This window comes from Coturnix japonica, chromosome 24 (assembly GCF_054131305.1).
Source record: "Coturnix japonica strain WE chromosome 24, WE-NBRP24, whole genome shotgun sequence".
Classification (NCBI taxonomy): domain Eukaryota; kingdom Metazoa; phylum Chordata; class Aves; order Galliformes; family Phasianidae; genus Coturnix; species Coturnix japonica.
This window is the reverse complement of record NC_140686.1, coordinates 9,023,489-9,042,398: the sequence shown is the minus strand read 5'-3', so window position 1 is coordinate 9,042,398 and position 18,910 is coordinate 9,023,489. Positions and strand designations below refer to the sequence as shown.

At 52.7% G+C, this 18,910-nt stretch overlaps 1 protein-coding gene and 1 long non-coding RNA gene across 2 annotated transcripts; one reads left to right on the top strand and one right to left on the bottom strand.

Moving 5' to 3' along the window:
* The first annotated feature begins 18 nt into the window (after positions 1-18).
* On the top strand, positions 19-1,202 carry LOC146757279 (uncharacterized). The gene is made up of 2 exons (XR_014937148.1): positions 19-99; positions 431-1,202. It is a non-coding gene; the product is annotated as an uncharacterized LOC146757279 (long non-coding RNA).
* Positions 897-17,655, bottom strand: ITGB3 (integrin subunit beta 3). Its single transcript, XM_015885943.3, has 15 exons — positions 16,995-17,655; positions 14,179-14,264; positions 10,440-10,632; positions 8,699-8,951; positions 8,182-8,344; positions 7,546-7,707; positions 7,313-7,408; positions 7,032-7,121; positions 6,455-6,589; positions 5,599-6,028; positions 3,936-4,158; positions 3,688-3,788; positions 3,455-3,574; positions 2,686-2,852; positions 897-2,030 (listed from the first exon to the last, which is right to left on the bottom strand). Exons 1-15 carry the CDS (start codon positions 17,050-17,052, stop codon positions 1,962-1,964), a joined length of 2,346 nt encoding a protein of 781 aa, XP_015741429.2. The 5' UTR covers positions 17,053-17,655; the 3' UTR covers positions 897-1,961.
* Positions 17,656-18,910: the final 1,255 nt, after the last annotated feature.

Sequence of the window (18,910 nt, the reverse complement as noted above, 5' to 3'; positions counted from 1 at the left end):
CATCTCCATTGTGCCAGCAAGCACTGGATTCCAATGGGGACTATAAAGCTCCATAAGAGTGGTACAGGGATGGGGACAAGATTCAGGGCCTGAATACAGGTACAGGTCCATCCCTGCAGCTGCTGCTTGCTGAGCCCTGCACTATGCTCATAACACCCAGTGTGATCAGCCCCCCATGCAGCCACTTTTAGCTGGAAAGCCCCAGCCATGACCCCCAGCCAGCACAGCTGAGGACATTGAGTACTGCCCCAGAGCCTCCCCTTGACCACACTGTGTGGAGTGTGGGCATCCCACATGGCAAATGGGAGCTGTCAGAGCCAAACCCACCATTCTGCCCCAGCTGGGGGCTGCCACTGAGATGACCCTACAGGACTCATCCCCAGCATCTTCACAAGTTCAACTCTGCACCCCTTCAAACTGTGTTTTTCAGCATCTCCTGTGCTCCTCAAATGCTACTTTGGAAGGTGCCACCAGGTGTCCCTGCAGCCCTTTGCGAAGTAATGATGAGTGGGTGCCCAGGCAGCACTCTGCTCCCATCTTACACAACTTCCCCCCAGCTGCCCACCACGGTGACCCTACAGCAGTCACAGCCCACCTTCCCTCCTTTGGGAGCTTTTCCAGCACACTGAAGAACTTTCAGAGACCTGCAGAAGAACAGGAGTTGTTTGCCTTGCAGTGAAGAGTGGAAACTGCCAGGAGAACTCTGGGCTGCAGTAGACTTGGGGCTGCTCTGTGAGCCAAAAAGCCCCCTGGAGAGACATAGAGACATCCATCCATCCATCCATCCATCCATCCATCCATCCATCCATCCATCCATCCATCCATCCATCCATCCATCCATCCATCCATCCATCCATCCCTATGCTAACTTGGGCAAGCACTGGCTGATGACACCATTGAGTGTTTGAGGTTTTTTATTTGGTGCCCTGGGAAGTGCCCACAGGTGCAGCAAATCTCTGCCCACCCACAGGCTCAGCCCCAGCTACCACCCAGCACCACCCTTGATGCTGCCCCTGTTCCCACTCCGCTGTGGACAGGCCACTGGACACAGCCACCACCTGCAGGACAGTCTTGGGCACTAGAGGTGGGCATGGGGCATAGGATCTCCATTGCTTTTTGGTAGAACCAAGGGGAACAGAGGTACCAGGACCTGCATGGGGCAGGCATTGCAACAGTAGACCCAGCTCTGCCACCAGGATATCTTTTTCCACAGGGGATAAAACCATAGGAGACACAGCTGAAGGCAGCAGGATAGAGCCTGACCCCTGCCAACTCTTCTGGACCCTGAGCCACACAGAAAACCGAGCACAGTACCATGATACAGCTCAAACAGCACAGAGAAAGGCTGGGAGGTTGCTCCCTAGAGAGCCAAGCTCAAGGGATACAACACATCCATGTGCTTTGTGAAGGGTGGTGGGAGACACTGGGACCAGCACAGCTGGTGCTACAGGAAGGTGACTGCTGGTGGTACATAGGGGGAAGGATGAGGTCACACAGAGCTCAGACATTGCTTTGCACTGTCCCAGACCACAGCAATGTCAGAAAGGTGGGGGTGGTCCGGTTTGCTTGAGTTTCCTCAACTCACAAGGCAACAACATGGGGGCTGCAGGTGCTCAGTGGGTTCCTCCAGTATGGGCCACGCAGGAGAACACAGCTCATGGCTTTGGGTTCTACCCAAATCCCCTCTGCCCAATGAGCACCTCACAGTTCACAGTCTCTCCAAGGCAGAATGGCCCATGTCACCATGTTCAGTGTATGGAGGGGCCGCTGGCCCACCGAGGTAAGGATGAGAGGTTTGCTGTGGAAGCACATCCCTGCAGTACAGTGAGGTGACAGACAGTAGGGCCAGAGACAGCCAAGGGGCTGTTAAATAACACGCAGACACACACAAGTTGTAAACTGGACTCCAGGAGATCCCACAGCCCTGGGTTGATCCCACAGCCAGTGCTGGGTGCAGCATCCTACATGTTCCCACGGTATGTGATGTTGGTGAAGGTTGAGGTTGCCTCTTTATATAATGGGTTGTTGCCCTGGAAAAGAAGCAAACAGCGTCACTTTGTGATTGGCATCAGTGTTTGCTGCACTTTGCACTTGGGGAAACTGAGGCACAGTGTTGGATGCAGAGGGCAGACCTTTGAAGGGTTAATGTGCTGCAGTTTAACTGCTCCCTATGGGACCTTATAGGGAAAACAGGGGAAAGCTGTTGTGGAGGAAAGGCAGCAAGAGCCCCAGGAAGGACCCCCTCATCCCTTCCCTTTGGGAGGTGGACAGGCATTGGTGCCATCCCAGCCCCTTCCCTCATACTGTGGGTGCCTCAGCCCTTCCAACATCCCGTGCCAGCAATGTTCCATCTGCTCATGAGGTGGAACATTGGTGTGGGCAGTGAGTAAGAGACTCATGCTGGAGGGAAGCACTCGAGATACACTGGGAAAAGCAGCTGGGACATCTGCTGTGTCCTGTGCCCAGCCCCTGGGAACAACACAGGTATCCAGGCTGCTGGTGCCACTTCAGGTCCTGCTGTGCCACCATGGCACGCTTCAGAGATGAGCTGGTCCACAAGGACCAGGGGCTGGGGATCACAGACTGGACTCTTATGCCGGGAGCACTGGGATCTGGATTCACTCAGCCCAGAGGATAAAGAACTCACATCCTCATACCCACCACATCCACCCCCCTTGCCCTTACCATGTCCCACTTGGCCCTGGCTTTCTCCTCTTCAAAGCGGGCAAACTCCCGGCGGTCATGGATGGTGACGAGGAGCTTCCAGATGAGCAGGGCAGCCAGGCCAATGAGAAGGATGGCACCCGTCACTGAGAGCAGCACCACCAGGACATCTGGCCCCTTTGGGCACTCTGGTGGGATAGAAGAGCACGGTTGAGTGATCTACAGGGCCTCCTCTGGTCTCTCAAGTGCTTGATTCTCCACCATTTTAGAACCTCTAACTCTGAGCATTCACACTGTTCTCCTCACACGCTGCCTATACCTACAGTGCTGGGGCTGGGGAGGGGGTGGGTAGTTGCAATTAGACCTGGGGTTCCTTTCAGGACCTTTGAGTTTGAAAGCTCTGTAGTCACACAGCCCCCTACACAGACTGAAATGAGCTTCCAAGGGTGCTGGTAGCTTTGCTCCATGCAAGGAGTGCCATATCCCTGACCATGGGTGCAATCACAGCCTTAATCCTGAATGGCTGACTGGAGCTGGCTCGGTCTCAAGAAAATGAGACCCCTGGAGCCAGAATTGGGGCGGGAGGGCTGAGCTTGTCCTTGGCAGCTCAGCAGGGGGGTGAAACAACCTGGCAGTGTGGGGAAATGTGAGACAGGCAGCCCGGGCGCACAGAGCAGGAAACAAAGCAGCACTGTTAGTCATACCAGAGCCTAGCTGGGAGGTACAAAGCCCCCAGGTTAGTGCAAACCCTTCACACTGAGTTGTAATTAGAGCCCCAGCCAGGCCCTACCTGGTTCCTCTATGACATAGAGGACGGATTTGCCACTGGAGTCCTCATAGTACTGGAAGTGCACCACGCAGTCATTCTCATCCTTGTAGGTGCAGTTCACAGCATCCTTGCCCCTGTCACCTGGGGGGGGTGGAGGCAAGCAGCTGTCAGAGCCCTCGTGGTGGGGGCACACACAGCCTCAAATACCTGTGCTTTAAGCAGAAAACTGCATTGTGCTCCATTCCAGCTCTTACCCAGCTCCTGCACTGTCTCAATCTCATCACGGCACACGCGGCCACAGGACTGCTGCTCCACCAGCGTGCCCCGCTCATACTTCTTGCACTCCACACATTCCCTAAAGAAGAAGGGAGAAATACTATGAGCTGCATCAAACATCCTCAAGGCAGGGCACCCTCCCACCCTTTGCTCTCCCAAAGGAGCTGGGGGGCAGAGGGTGGCACAAGGTATGATGGAACCATCCCAGCTCTCCAACCCAACTCACTTTTTGATGGTGCAGGCATCCGGGCACGTGGGACACTTCTCGCAGGTGTTCCCATAGGAACCAGGCTGGGTGCAGTCACACTTGCCACAGATGCAGGTGCCGTGGCCGCTGCATACCAGCCCATTGCTGGACATGCACGTGTCGGTGCGCGTGGTACAGTTGCAGTAGTCACCAGTCCAATCTGAGTCACACAGGCAGTCCCCACAACTGCACTGCCCGTGCCCTAGGGACAGCCAGGAGGACATTAGGACCCTCAAATGGATCCCCATGGATCACCCCCATGGGATGCTCCTGCACTTGGCACATGGCGCAGCAAGGTGGAGCAACCACCCAGAACACCTTCATTCCACCTTCCTTAGGGTGGGACACTGCTGTTGCCATTACTTTGCTGTTTGTTGTGTCCCCAGTGCTCATCTTATCCCACCGAAACAAGAAAACAGAAAACAGCCAAATCTCATGCTGAGCTATCTCCATTCCTGTGGTAGCAGCGGGAGATGCTCAGTCAGCTCTATCTGAGCTACCCAAGCTTTAGGGATTCAATCAGGACATCTGGTCAACCCCTGCTGTCATTTCCCAGCCCTGCATCACACATGGGAAACTGACTGCTGGGAAAAGCCCAGCCAGCTCTGCATGCTCCCCTGGCTCAGTCAGACAGACAGACCGACCGACGTCCTCAAACCCTGCCAGAGCCCGCAGCTATTTGGATTGTGGTTCGATTTCTGATTCCAGCACCAGACACAGCAAGAGGTGGAAATGCCACAGAGCCGGCACGCGCCAACCCATCCCAACCTCTCAGCTCACTCTGCTCTCAGCTGGGGAGGGCTGGGCACCATCCCCTGACATGGCCTCGGGGGCACTGGCATGAGAAATAAATGTGTAACCCTACTAACGAGGAACTGAGTCACAGGAAAACAGTGTTGTGTTGCTCGACAGTGCATGGAAATGTGGGGGAAGTCTGGGGAGATATGGTGAAATGTAACACGACTGATGGCAGTGGGGTCAGACAGGGCATTGACTGGGAGATAGGGTGGGTGTCTGCCAGGAATGGGGTTTGTGGGTAGTGCCTGCAGGGAGGGCTTGGCCACCTTTCCCCCATTTCATTTCCTCCCCAGCCCAGAGCACACAGCCAGGTTTGGTCCAAATGGGTGAAGGGCACAGAGCTGGGAAACAACAGGGTTAATTAACAGCTCGCCCATCTCAATCGGCATCCTTGCCCTCTGTGCCTGATGCTGTGTAAATATGCTGCTCTGTGGGAGCAGCTGTGGGTGGTAGTGGGAGGGATGTCACATCCCAATGCTTCTCCTCACCCCCTCCCTCTCCACCCTGGTGATTTTTTGCTGTGGAGGAACATCTCTGACCCAGAGGGGCTGGTGGGATACAAGCAAGGGCTGGCAATGCAGAGCCACTTCCCTTGGTGTCTCCCAGCCACCCTGATGGGGCTCCAAGGATCAAAGTCTGCTTGTACCCTTCTGAACTCATCACCTTGCCAAGGGAACAGGCTGCCAAAACAGGAGTCACTGCTTCACACCCAGGGCTAAGAAAGCCAACAATGGGGACAACACACATGTCAGGCCCCCCAAAACCTATAATTTCTCTTCTTCACATTGCTGGGCAACAAAAGCACCTCTCCAACACACCCCACACCCTTGAGCACAACACTCACCGGAGCACATCTGGCCCTTGAAGCGGACGCAGGAGAAGTCATCGCACTCGCAGTACTTGCCAGTCACCTTGCCAAAGTCACTGCTGTGACACACGCACTGCCCACAGATACACTCGCCACGCTGGCTGCAGAGGGGCTGTCCTGGCTGTGGGCTGCAGTTATCCTGCTGTGAGGGGTTGTACTCCTCCTCTGAGCACTCACAGTGTGAGCCCAGGCGCCCCGGGTTGCAGCGGCACACCCCACACTCCAGGCTGCCGTTGCCTTTGCTGCAGAAGGAGCTGTTGGCTTCAGCCTGGCTCTCACAAGAACAGTTGCAGTTGAAGTTCACCACCACGGTCAGGCTGTCCTTGAAGCCCACGGGTTTGATGGTGAAGGATTTCTGGCGCTCCTGTGGGCAGCCTCGTACCTTGGCCTCAATGCTGAAGCTCACCTGGGGGCATAAAGGTGTGTCCAGGCATTGGTACCCCCATGCAGAGTTGGGGTTCCCATTGCAGTCTACTCCATACCCAAGCTCAGCCAGCCCAGAAATGGCACTGACCAAGTCCCCTATGGCTTCTCAAAGGTGTCACAGCTTCAAGCAAGACACTTGCCCACTATCCAGGCAAAAATCAGTCCATAAGCCCACATGCTGTGTCCAGAAAGACCACAGTTTCTGCATCCACTGGACTCACAGAAGCTTTTGTTTTCCCTCCCTTGCACCCACCCAGCTGGACCCCCTCCCCGATTTCCTCTAAAAGAACTTGAGCCCCCCCAGGAGGTGGGAGGGGATCAGACAGTGCAGGTGCAGAACATCAGGTGAACTCTCAGCACCACTATGTAGAAAGAGAGAAAAGCAGATCCCAGGCAGAAGCCTCACCGTGTCCCCAATCTTGAGCCCCATGCATGACTTGAGCCCAACGATGACCTCGTTGTTGAGGCAGGTGGCATTGAAGGACAGGGACAGCTCTTCAGGAAGGTCACGCACCTCCAGCTCCACCTTGGAGCGGATTTTCTAGAAGAGCAGAGAGGAATGATGGAGAAGACAGCCAGGCAGAGGCTCACCCATAGCAGCCTCCTCACTGCAGTGACGTTCCCATGCATGCAAGAAAGAACCCCAGTGCTCCAAGACTTCCCAGAGCTAGGCCATGCCATTTCCCACTGGGAATGCTCTAGAGGATGGAAGGGACAGAGGTGATCTCCCATCCCCACAGTCTCTAAGTGGAGGCAAATGCTCATTGTTGGCTCAGGGCTTGGGGAGATGCTAGGAGCAGCTGGGCTGCTTGTAGTGGTTACGTAGGAAGGAACAGAGCTTCTTTGGGGCTGTCACAGAGCACAGCTCTCCTTCAAGTAACTCAGGGCAAGGTCTGTGCCCTGTGATGGTGACTGCAATTCAAGATGAAGTCATTGCATCTTGTTGCCCATGGGATTTGGATGTGGTAGCACTGCACACTCACCCCATAGGCATCCACAATGAGCTGCAGGACGTTGCTGGAGTCTCTGGACAAGGTGCCCACAGTTGTACCTGGGATCAACTCGCTGTAGTTCTGGAGAAACAGCATCAGAAAGATGGCCTACTTATGACAGGTGAACACAGATGGGTCAACCCATGCACATGCACACGTGAGCTTCCAAGGGTGCTTTGAGAATGGAGGACAAGCAGGTTGTGCCCAGTTGCAAAAGTCCTCCTCAGGGCCCCAGCAGCCCCCTATGCAGGTTTCTGCACAGCAACCATTACCTGGTAGAGACCAACAACCGTATCTGTCACAGCAAAGATCAAATTGATGTTCTTCTGTGAGAGCTTCTCAGTCATCAGGCCCAGAGAGGGATAGTCCTGGAGAAAGGAAGAGATACCCTAAGAACATGCATTCCTAGCCACTCCATCAAGCTCTCCAAGCACAGATGGACCACCCTTCTCATCACCAACAAGAGATTTGGGACCCCCAGCTTTACACTTGGGTTGGGATTTACCAGAGTGGTGGAGGCTGAGTAGAAGTTATCCTTGTCAATGTGGCACCGGGCATCGTTGGGCTGCACAATGCCAGCCAGCCTGCCGTCCAGTGCGATGTGTGTCTTGGCATCCGTGGTGAAGACGAGCAGGTGGGATGCGTCATTCCTCCAGCCAATTTTCTCCTGCAACCAAAGGCAGTTTCTAGTGGTGCAGCTGTGAGTGCCCTACATTGCTGTTGCCCTCACTGCCCCCTCAGATTATAGCTTGGGAAGGTGAAAGACAGGCTTTGGTTTGCTAGAGTGGTAATCATGGTTGCTAACAATTAAGGGGCACATTTCCATCTCCAGCAAAAATCAACATGCAGGTAAAGAAGACATTCTTTTGGGTGGTTACTGCCAGGCTGACATGGGATCAACATGCCAGTCCCTAGAGCACCTGTTCTGCTCCTCTCACCTCCCAGGACCCCATAAAGGCTGTGCTCTTTCCTCTTCTTGGCTGAGTACCTAGAAATCCCCTCGAATGTTGAATGTTCACCCTGTCTAGATCTCAGCCCAGCTGCTTGTGGCCCTGTCTTGGTACAGTGGGTGCCCTGTGCCAAGCCCCAGGCCCAGCCTGATGACCCTCTCCAGCCCCAACCAGGCCTCTTTAGCCCTTACATCACACACGGTGGCCTGGATGATGGCATCAAAGCCACCCTCAGGTGCATCCCTGTTCCGTGAGACGTTCTGCTTCTTCACCTCCTCGTTGAAGCGCATCACCTCATCCGTGAGCGACAGGACGTGTTTGTATCCAAACATGGGCAAGCATTTTTCCCCAATCCTGTGGGAAAAGAGTTGTCAGGTACAAGTCTCATGGGTGCTTCCAGCTCCCATCTCCACCCTGCAGCCTATGGTCCTCCTTTGGATGTGGTGGAGGAATCCAACTGACTACTCCAGGAGCCTGAGGGCATAGCTGGTGTACAACCTTGTAAAAATCTGTCATGTTATAGTGAAGCTGGGCTCAGATCATCTCTTAGCCTCTGTCCTGCTGAGAGTTTTAGGAGAAACTTCCTTAAATCCTCAACAAAAATACTGTCTGATCTCAAAACCAAACACCCAGCTGAAATCCATGGATTATGCAAGCACAGTTCAGTGCTTCCCCATCCTTACAGACCTCCCTTAACCTGGGACTTACTCATAACAAGGGTTCCTGATGGCTTCTGGAGGAGAGATGTACATGTAGGGAGAAATGGGCTTGTCCACAAAGGCCCCAAAGCCAATGCGAAGGTTGCTGGTGAGCTTGCGCATCTCGCTGGCCAGCTTGGTACCCAGGTTATGGATGTTCCTCAGGTCATCCTTCATGGAGTTGGACAGGTCCATCAGATAGTAGATGTCCACAGGGTAGTCTTCCACTTGGCGCACTTGGACACGGAATATCTGGGAGTCATCTATAACAAGACAGGGCAGAGGAGTAAGAGATTGTCCCCCAGAAGCCCAAGAAGATGATCTAATGCTGCTGGGAGGAGAATACCACAGCTGGGCACACAAAGGAGTAAATAACTTGGGGTCTTCTTCAAGACCCTCTGAGCTCCTGAGACCCCCCCCAAGGATCTCCTGGCTTCTCCATTCCTTTTCCATCCTGCTCCCCTGGGCTCCTCCCAGCCCCTGCTATACCAAGTTTTTTGATGAAACATTTCCCATTGAAACAAAAACCTTCTTACACAGAACCTTCTGGGGAACAGGCCAGCTTCAATGACTTCTACACTTCGAAAAACAAAAATAAAAGCACTGAAACACTCAGGTTTGACCTTTTCTTTCTGCTTTTTAGAAGAGACAAAGCTTCTTTCTTGTTCTTCAAAAGCACTTCTTGGAAATGTAAGCTGGGACACAGCTGTAGCCTTCTCAAACCACCTCTTATATGTCAAGGATTAAAGCTTTTTTTTCAGCTTCCATTATTGTTTTCATGTTTCCTTCTCAATCTGCACATCTGAGATTTTGATCTTCATGATGGAGAAGGTGCTTTCAAAATCAAAGAGAGCCCAAAGAACCCCAGCCCCAACCCGCCTATATCTTCATGCAGGCAGAAGTCCCAACTTTGTCCCCACAGAACATCCATTCTTCCTCAGTGAGTTAAAACCATGAGGACTGAGCTCATGGGATGTGCCCTTGTTATAACCTTCAGCATCCAGCCTTCACTCTCAAGCTGAAGACTGTTTCTCCCTAGCACAGCACACTATGTCATACCAAATGATGCCTTTTGACCTAAAGGCAGCAACAGCCACTGAGCAGCTACACATCCACATTGGGTGTTGAGGAGGACACTTCAGAGCTGCTGTCACTCACTTCAGGACCCCACCTTGGCCAACACTAAGGATGTGCTATCAGCCACTGACAGCTGGTCCTGGGGCTTGAATGAGCTGATCCAGGACATCCATGAGTGGATGGATAACAAGGGCAGGGCTGGATTATGTGTGTTGAAGAGCACAGACACAGCAAAGGCACCATTTTTTTTCTCCACTTCCCCCAAACCTCAGATGGGTGACACCAAAGGGGACATCAATCAGGGGGAGTAAAATGTGAACGTTTATTTCATCTAATTCCCTGTGAAATCCTGTGTGAAATTTTGGTGTCAGCTTTATGGCACCAAGAAGTCGGTAGCTAAGGTTTAAATGGCTTCATAAAACAACCCCATGAGATGTTGAAGCCTCATCCCATCCTATCCCCTGGGGTCCTGCAGGATTGAGACAAGAGAATGAATGGCGCTCACCAGCCTGCAGAATGCCCAACTGGAGGACATTGCTGGGGGGTTTGTCACAGGCCCAACCTGGCACTGTCCTCAATGGGTGTGAAACAACCTCAGCCAGAAGGCTGTGGGGATGGTTTATCCATCATTTGACCTCTCTTGGTTACTCCCACAGCATCTTACAGGCTCTTACCTGGCCTCAGGTTCAGCTGGATTCTCTGGGGGCTCATTTGGGTGGTGGTGGACCCCCCTGAGCCCTTATCACTGAGCGGCCTCTCCTCCACGACCGTGACACTGCTTCTGGGGAACTCGATGAAGTCCTTCCCACAGCCATTCTGCAGGAGGTTGGTGAGCAGGTCGCAACGTGGGGACGACTGTGCCACCACCTGTGGGACAGAACATGGTTAGGAGAATATGGACAGCTCCACTGAGCCAAACTCAAGATGAGATGCAGGAGCTGGAGCCTCACCTGTGGGTTTTGGCAAAGCTAAAAGGGAAATCATTCTAATGGGGTGGCTGTATGTGCACAAAGAGGGTGAAGCAGAGCAAAAGCATAGGGAATCAGGCATTGTTTGGGGAATTTTAATAGTGTTATTGCCTTTTGTAAACTCTGGGATAAGATGGCCCAACTTCTCCCCAGTGTTCAGTGCAATCATGTAAGTGAAGTCAGTTATACTGCAGGAAAGCCCAGTGCTCCCATCTGAGTGCAGCTCTGCTTATCGGCAGCTCCCTGGCTTCCTGCTGGAGCCCAGCAGGAGGGAAAAGAGATCCAAATAAGGAGAGAAGGAGCAAAAAGTCACCGGGCTGTGGGAGAGGCAATCAAGGGTCTGTCAGAGGCAGGAAATGGAAAGTGTGAAGTCACAGCAGGGCTCCAACCCCCCCTCTGAATTTCCTAGAAAGCTTCCTGCCCTTATCGCAGAGTATACAGAGGGGTCCAGGCAGTCCCGGAGATGGGTGACGTTTCCCATCAAGACTAATAAGGGAAGAATTCCTCTGCTGCTGCCCTCCCCTCGGTGGGGCTCTTCCATTTCCCTCCCACAGAACAGAGCTTTCTCCATTTGGAGCCCTGAGAGGGGAGAGAAGCAGATCTACTCCCCCCATCACCACCACCACAGCCCAGGTTATTTGCTTCCCCTGGATCCAGGTGGGCTGAACCCAGGAACTGATTTGTGTGCTTTATGCAAACAAGAGGAAAAGTGCAAAAAAAGCACCATGAGGCCCTCCCCAACAGCAGTGGCCTTTGTCTGCTTTTTTCTCCTCCCTCAGCACAAGCAATAGCCAGAAAATACATCAGCAGGCGTGTTCCTCCCTGGTGGCCTCCCACTCCTCCCTACGCAGCACGCTGTGGTGCACAGGACACGTTGTCCATCCACATGAACTCCCTGCATCCCTCCAGCTCACCCCCATAGGCTCTCACTGCAGGGCACAGAACCCTTGAGGCCATTGAACCTCCAGAGATATCCCCATGGCCAGCAAGAGCTTTCCCAGGTGATATGGGCTCAGAAAAGAACTCATCAGTCAATACACACATTCCTGTCCCAGGCAGGGAAAGAACTAGAGAGATGAGGGTGAGAGGCAGGATGGGCAGAAAGGTTTTTAACTATGATTCTGGACTCTTTGGTGATACCCTGAGATTCTGGTGTGCTCCAGAAGGGCACACATCCCTCCCAGGATCAGCAGTATAATTTCTATTAAGAGATACCCACACAGAAGCTGTTTCACCCCAGAACCACCATCCTTCTCCATTTCCTAAAGGCTGTTGACGTGGAGATGGAGTGACTCAGAGGCAGACCAGACCCACTAGCACAGCAGCACCAGTAGGAGCTCCCCATGAAGGAGATGCTGCAGGGCAGGGGGTCCTACCTCCATCACAAAACACCCCACAGGCCCTGGCAGATGCTCCTCAATTCACATCCCCTCTGGGCAGCTGGATCAGTGACTTCCATAGGTCCCTTCCAACCCCTTACCCACTCTGTCATTCTCTGACCAGGGTTTCAATCTCCCACCTGCATAAGCTCTCTCTGGGACTGGGTATCTAATTGGGTTCACCCCAATCTCCACCTCTAAACCCCAAAAGAGGGAACAGGGCCAGGCAGGATGCAGTCAGAACCAGCCCCATCCCACCCCATCACCACTGCAACACAATGCACATCTCCAGGGCATCTCCATTTTCATCTCATAAGCAACCACATACAGGGAGGGATTCTCTGCAGGGGAGCTGGTGGGAGGACCCAAGGCATAGACATCTCTGCAGATCAAGCTAAAAGCTTCCACAGCTTCTCCAAACCAAGCCCTGGCCCAGCACTGCCTCCCCCTTCTCTCTGAGGGGAATGGAGGGTATTTTGGGTAGATGAGACCCTGGAAAATCTGCCATGATACTCTCTAAAGCTATCTCAGAGCTTTAAGATTCAGCTGGCTTTTCCCCTAAGGGAAAGTAATTGGGTGGGCACATCCATTAGCTGGTAAGGGTGGTCAGGGCTCCAGAAAAATAAAGTCAGCTGTTCTCTACTGTGCTCACAAGAAACAGCAACAAAATTCCCCTCTTGCCCAAAGCATAGAGCAGGAGTAACTGTTAACCCTGGGTGGGAAAGGAAAGAGTGCAAGAAGGGGCACTCTGCCTTTAAAAAAAGGGAGGGGGATCAGAGACCTCCCCCACCCCGGGGATATTAAACAAACCCTCAACAAAAAGCCCTAAATTTGCTAAATTAAGACAATGCTCTCCAGATGTTGGAGGCAGAGCTGTGAGTAGTTTGCACAGCCCGGCTGCTTGCAGTGGGACGCTCTTCCACTGCTTGTTACGCCCGTCCACGAGCACAACCCCAAACAGTGCCTGAAATATTGCCTTTTTTGGAAACCTTTGCTGATATGGGGGGGGGGGGGGGAAGAGCACAACAAAAAGTTAAAACCATAACAGCCCCAACTGCAGTGTTAACACATCAGTAGCCCAGGCTGGGGAGGAGCAGACAGAGGATTGAGTCCTTATCATGGCATAAATTGAGCCACTCCTTGCAGGAGATAAATGGGGCTCATCCACATGAGCATCTCTATGCACCCTGCAATGGGAAGATGCTGGGAGACACAATGGGATCTGCTGGGACCTACAGGTGGGCAGCAATTGGGGATCATCCCACAGATCAGGTCAATACTCCTGGTCTTCTCCCCATCCCCATTTGTGGATGAATTCCACATTTGCAGAAGCAGGAGACAAAGACAAGACCTTTCTTTGTGCTTTCTTGCAACACACAAGGAGTGCATTGTTACAGCAGTGCCTCACTGAGCCCTGCAGCCATAAGTCCCCTTTATCTGCAGCTCACCAGATGCATCACTGTTGGGAACTTCCTCTCTTACACCCCTGATAGACCAACCCTAAGGGCAGCATTTTTGGAGAGCATAGTGGCACATCTTCCCACATCTCACCCACACCCAGATAATGGATTTCAGAGCCATAGCTCAGCCCTCACGTCCCCTTTAACTCCATAACCTAAAACAGGATCCTCATCTTCCCATCCCCCATTTTCCCATGATTAAAAGTCATTTAAACCCAAACACAAGTTCTAATCAGTGTTATTTTTCCTTCTCTTAAATCCCCTCTCCAGCCTTTCCATGAATCAGATTCCTTTTAGTCAGAGCTTCACAAGGAGCTTTCAAGAAGCCAACAAAAAGGGAACCAACTTTCCAAGCACACAGTATGAGACAAAATGAGTTGTCAATGGAAGAAAGCAGCACTTCCCAGAGCTCCTACCCAGTCAAGGGGTAGATTTTGAGAGCAAAGCAGGAACCCAGACCAAACCCCATGGTGCACATTGCTATAGCCACTACCAGATGCCACTGAGGGGTGTACTTAGACACAGTGAGAACAGATGGAATTGGATGTAGCTGCAACATACCATCCCACAGCCCAGAGCCCATCTCAAGTTCAGCCCAGCACTCACCTCTGCAGAGCACCATGCACAGAGTGGGCTGACAGCCAAGCACTGCTTGCAGGAGGTCACCCCTCGGGTAGTGCAGATGTTACTCCCTTGGAACAACAAAACAGAGAGCTGTCATTACCTGCTGACCACCACCACACAGCCCTATGAACTCAGACAACAAGCAAAGCCCAATCCCACATACATAACCTCACCCCTTTCCCAGCTCCAAATCCAGTGCTTCCCTCCCTATTCATTTAATAGCCACCTCCCATTGCTGATGCAATGAGGGGATGGGGACATGGCCACGACATCATCACCCTCAGCTCTTCCTCCCTCTTGAGGTACAGTGGTCCCCAGCATCCATGGGGCAGCTGGGCCCTATGGGTGCTGTGTGCCCCCACTGCAGCCCTGGGATCTCCCAGTACCAGTGTGAAGTTGCTGTGATCCCCCTATGTTCCCTCATTCCCTACTCAAGGCCCTCCCTTTGCAGCTGCAATGTTTTCTGCAAAAATGGGAGGAAATACATTGTGAAACACAAAGAGGAAACAGCAGAACGGTGAGGTTTGGGCTTTGGGCACAGCCACAGCTACAGTTATTGATGTGTCTGTGCCCTCTGGCATGAAGGGTGTTGTGCAGTGTGGATGCATGTTCCTGCATGAACATGGTGGTACAGGGAGCTGAGCATGGGGCCAATGCTGGGACACAGAGAATGACACCACGCTTAGACACATGGCCCTGCAGCATCTCATGTTTGCTCAGTTTTGGGGTTGTACCCACACCCAGAGCTCTCAGCATACACCAAAATCCCCAGCTGTAGCTTATCACAGTGAGAAAGACTCTGTGGGAGCCCAAAGTTGGGGGCAGCTTCTGAACTGCAAGATGCAGGGGAGCCCTGTGCCTCACTAACATCCCAGAGCAGCACTGTGTCCCCTTGGTTGGGGTGGAAGAAAGGTGCCCAGGACTCCCCCTCTGTGCTGGGGACCCCATTTTCTGCCTGATTTTGGCACACAGGACTATAAATCAGGTGATTTGCCCCATCGTCCCGTGACCAGGGCATGTGTCTGAGGATGTGGGGCTTTACTGAGCCATTCTTGGTGTGCTCAACACGGCTGAACACAGCTCTGACCCACTGGGAGGAGCCCAAATCCCCCAGGTGCCAGCAGTGCTTAATGCAGAGCTGTTATCACCATGCAAACATGAAGGGGACTGTGGTCAGCCTCACCTCCTACCTTGGGAAATACCCCTATTTTGTCATCTACAGCTTTGTTTGCATGGCTGGACACAGCAGGATGCATCAAGGAGCAAAGATGCTGTGGGTGCAAAACCAAGTCTGGAGGAGAGCAGGGGATACTGAAGGCTGAGCACACCCTGCTCACAGCCCTCTGAGTTCTGCCTGGCCATGAGCAGGTTAACAAGATTCCAGCACAGCCTAAACTAATAAACTCTGTGTATCTGATTTATTTTCTTTTCCCCACTAATTTTTAGGTCTTGGTTTTTCTTTTCCAGCCATAAAAGCGAACCAACCAAAGCGCAAAAGCTGCCTTTATTTGTTTTCATTACTATGAAAACAGCTGCCCTCCTATAACGAGCTGCTCCTGAAGACTCGGGTCTTCAAATAAGAAAAGAAATCCCAATGCATGGAACGTGGGGTGCTGACATGAGCAGCACAGGAAGCACCGTCAGGGCCAAGAAGTGTTCAGACAGCGCACTGCAAATGATGCACTTGGAATGCCCCAACCGACGTCTGTGGCTGAGCATCCCCCTTCCCTGGCTGGGAGAAATTACTCAGACCTCAGCCTACACCCCGTGTGCTGTGTGAGCCAGCTTTTCCCCTTGCTAATATGCAGAGTTCTTGATAAGGATGCTTTAGAAATACTTGGTATGGATACAAGTTGTTTTGACATCATCTCTGGGTTTTCTGCTTGACTAAGCAATAGGGAGCTGGGCTTTTTTTGGCTGCTCCTGCTCACTCCATCCGGGGCTATGTCATTTCTTGGAATATTTCCTCATTTACCAGCATCTTCCTGCAGAGGAGATGTCCCAGGATGGTTATGGGGCCGGATAAATGCACAGCCCCAAAAGTGCAACCCTACAAACTCAGACTCTCCTAGGGGTGAGTGCATCCATACAGCTGGCTCAGCACATCGCAGCCTCGGGCTGTTCCTGGGAACCCAGCGATTCCAGCATTCTTTAACCAAAATAACATTGACCCAAATCCCCTCGGGTCGGGTCTCCAAAACAATGAGGTTGATTTACAGACCGGGAGCTGAACAACACCCTTTTGTGGCTGCGAGATTTGCTTTCTGGAAGCTTTGAGCTCAGGAAAGCACCTGGGGAGGACATTCCCTTCCCTGGGCTGCTCCTCCACAAGGCACGTAAAGTTCTGAACAATGCAAACTGCGTTTGTTCCGGTGCCAGAAATCAGGGCTTTGAAAGACCAGCACCAAAAGAACAGGAGAAAAATGGATTTGATGAATGCTGATCCCTAAAATGAGGTGGATACAGCAACTGCTGACCCTGCGCTCTGCCCTTACCGCCTGCTTACAGAGCCCACCCCAGTGCTCCCACTACAAACCAGCACCACAGCCAAGCACTGCACAGGGAGAGAGGGCTGAGTTCACACCGCCCAAAGTGAGAAGAGAGCGGGGAACCCTGAAAATAGGGCAAATTCAGCAATGGGGATCTGTGCTGAGGTCACCTTCTGCCTGCCACCCCTCTGAGCGACTTTCCCGACAGCGTGGGAATGAAGAGAATCCCAGGGTTTAGGGATGACAGCACGCAACCCAAGCACTGCATGCAATGTCAGGGCAAACCCAGCATTCCAGCCCCACACCTACCCCAGCTGCCAGCAGCGCAGAGCACCAGGATGCTGAAAACGACTCGGAGTTCATCCATCTCCTCCTCCGAACCCCGGCTATAGGGGTGTGGGACGGCCCCGCCGTGTGATTTTGAGATGGTTTAGAGCCGTCCAAGGGATGAATCATGCGCTGGGTGTGTGTGACACACATACACACCGAGCTGGGCGGCCGGAGGAAGCTACGTTGCTTCGTCACTCGAACTGCAGTCGGGCAGTGCCTCCTCCCGTCCTGCCCCCGGAGATCCCTGTGCTTATTCCTTCTCTCGACTCTAAAAAGGTCTTAATGAACCTGGGCACAAAGTGCAGGACCGGCTGTAGCAGGCTTGCTCCCATAGGCTCTCCTACCGGGTTTAATTGCTTGCAAAACCTCGCTCACTCCCTCCCTTCATTAACCCTTTCGGCCGCGTGGGTTTTAAACTTGCTGAGGCTGAGCTGCTTCACAGCGTGAGGATTTAAGGGGAAACAGAGCACATGCGTATTGCAATGAAAGTGTGGGTTCTCAACAGTCTTTCAGGTGGGAAAATCCCTGCTGGAACAGCCCCGGAGTTGTGCAGAGGGATGGGTACAAACCCGACATCACGGAGGGAGGGAAATTCAGACTGAGATACGTGATTTGGAGCTGATTTTCTGCTGGCTGTGCTGGTTTTCTCCCTTACAGATCCTTACAGAGCCCCCCTTCGCTGCTTGCGTGGGGCTCATTACATCTGTCCGTACCCTCAGATGGAGACAACACGGGAACCGAGGCTTTCCCGGCTCCAATAGCGGCTCTTTCTTGGCCTGAAAATTCGCCCCGTTGTCGCTTTTTCCCCCTCATCCCACCCTCCCTGCAGAGCTGCTGCCCTCCGGCGGCCGTCGGGACTCTGCTCTTAGGGGACATTCTCCTCCTGGGATCTCCCCTTTGCCTCGCTGACGTGGATTTGCTAAGGAGGGCCCCAGAAAAACCCATCGGCCCTCATGTAGAGTTGATAAAGTACTGCTTTTCAATTGAAGCTGGGTTGCTTACAGCTCCATCCAGCCTGGTCTCGAACACCTCCAGGGAGGGGTATCCACTACCTCACTGTTCCAGTGTCTCACAGCTGTCACAGCAGAGAATTTCCTCCTAATATCTAGCCGAAATCTTCCCTCTTCCAGTTTAAAACCACTTCCCCTTGTCCTGTTGCTAGCTTCCCTTCTAAAAGGTCCCAACCCAGCTTTCCTGTTGGCTCCCTTCAAGTAGTGGAAAGGCTATAAAGTCTCCCTGGAGCTTTCTGTTCTCCAGGCTGAAGAGCCCCAGCTCTCAGCCTGTCCTCATGAAGGATGTGCTCCAGCCCTCTGATCATCTTTGTGGCCCTCCCCTGGACCCTATTCAGTAACTCCATCTTGTGGAGTAACTGTGCTATGAGCTCCAGAATTGGATGAACTACTACAGATGTGGTCTCATGAGGGCAGAGCAGGGGGGCAGAATCACCACCCTCACCCTGCTGGTCACACTGCGATCCACAGTTGGCCACATTGCACACATAGCACACATTGCCAGCTCATATTGAGTCTTTCATTAACCAACAACCCCCCAGATCCTTCTCCTCTGGGCTGCTCTCAAGCCATTCTTTGCCCAACCTGCATCTGTGCTTCAATGGGCCGAGCTGTCAGTCCCACAGGTCCTCTTAGGGTCATAGAATTGTGAAGGTTGGGAAGGACCTCTCAGATCCCCAAACCCAACCCACCCCCACTGTGCCCATTGACTGTGTCCCTCAGTGCCACATCCCCATGGTTCTTGGGGTCCTGTCCTGCCAGGCAGCTGGGTGCCTGGCCTAGCAAATGACACAGCCCTGTGTGCAAGCAGAGTGGAATACTCCAGCTCATGCTTCCAAAGCCTTTTAAAAAGAAGGAAAAAGGATAAAAAAAAAAATAAATATG

Coding starts and splice junctions, on each gene's coding strand:
- ITGB3 (XM_015885943.3), bottom strand. CDS start 17,052: ATGGATGAACTCCGAGTCGTTTTCAGCATCCTGGTGCTCTGCGCTGCT. Junction 7,409..7,545: donor ACTCAGCCTCCACCACTCTG/GTAAATCCCAAC, acceptor TCCTTTCTCCAG/GACTATCCCTCTCTGGGCCT. Junction 4,159..5,598: donor CAAGGGCCAGATGTGCTCCG/GTGAGTGTTGTG, acceptor GGCTGTCCCTAG/GGCACGGGCAGTGCAGTTGT.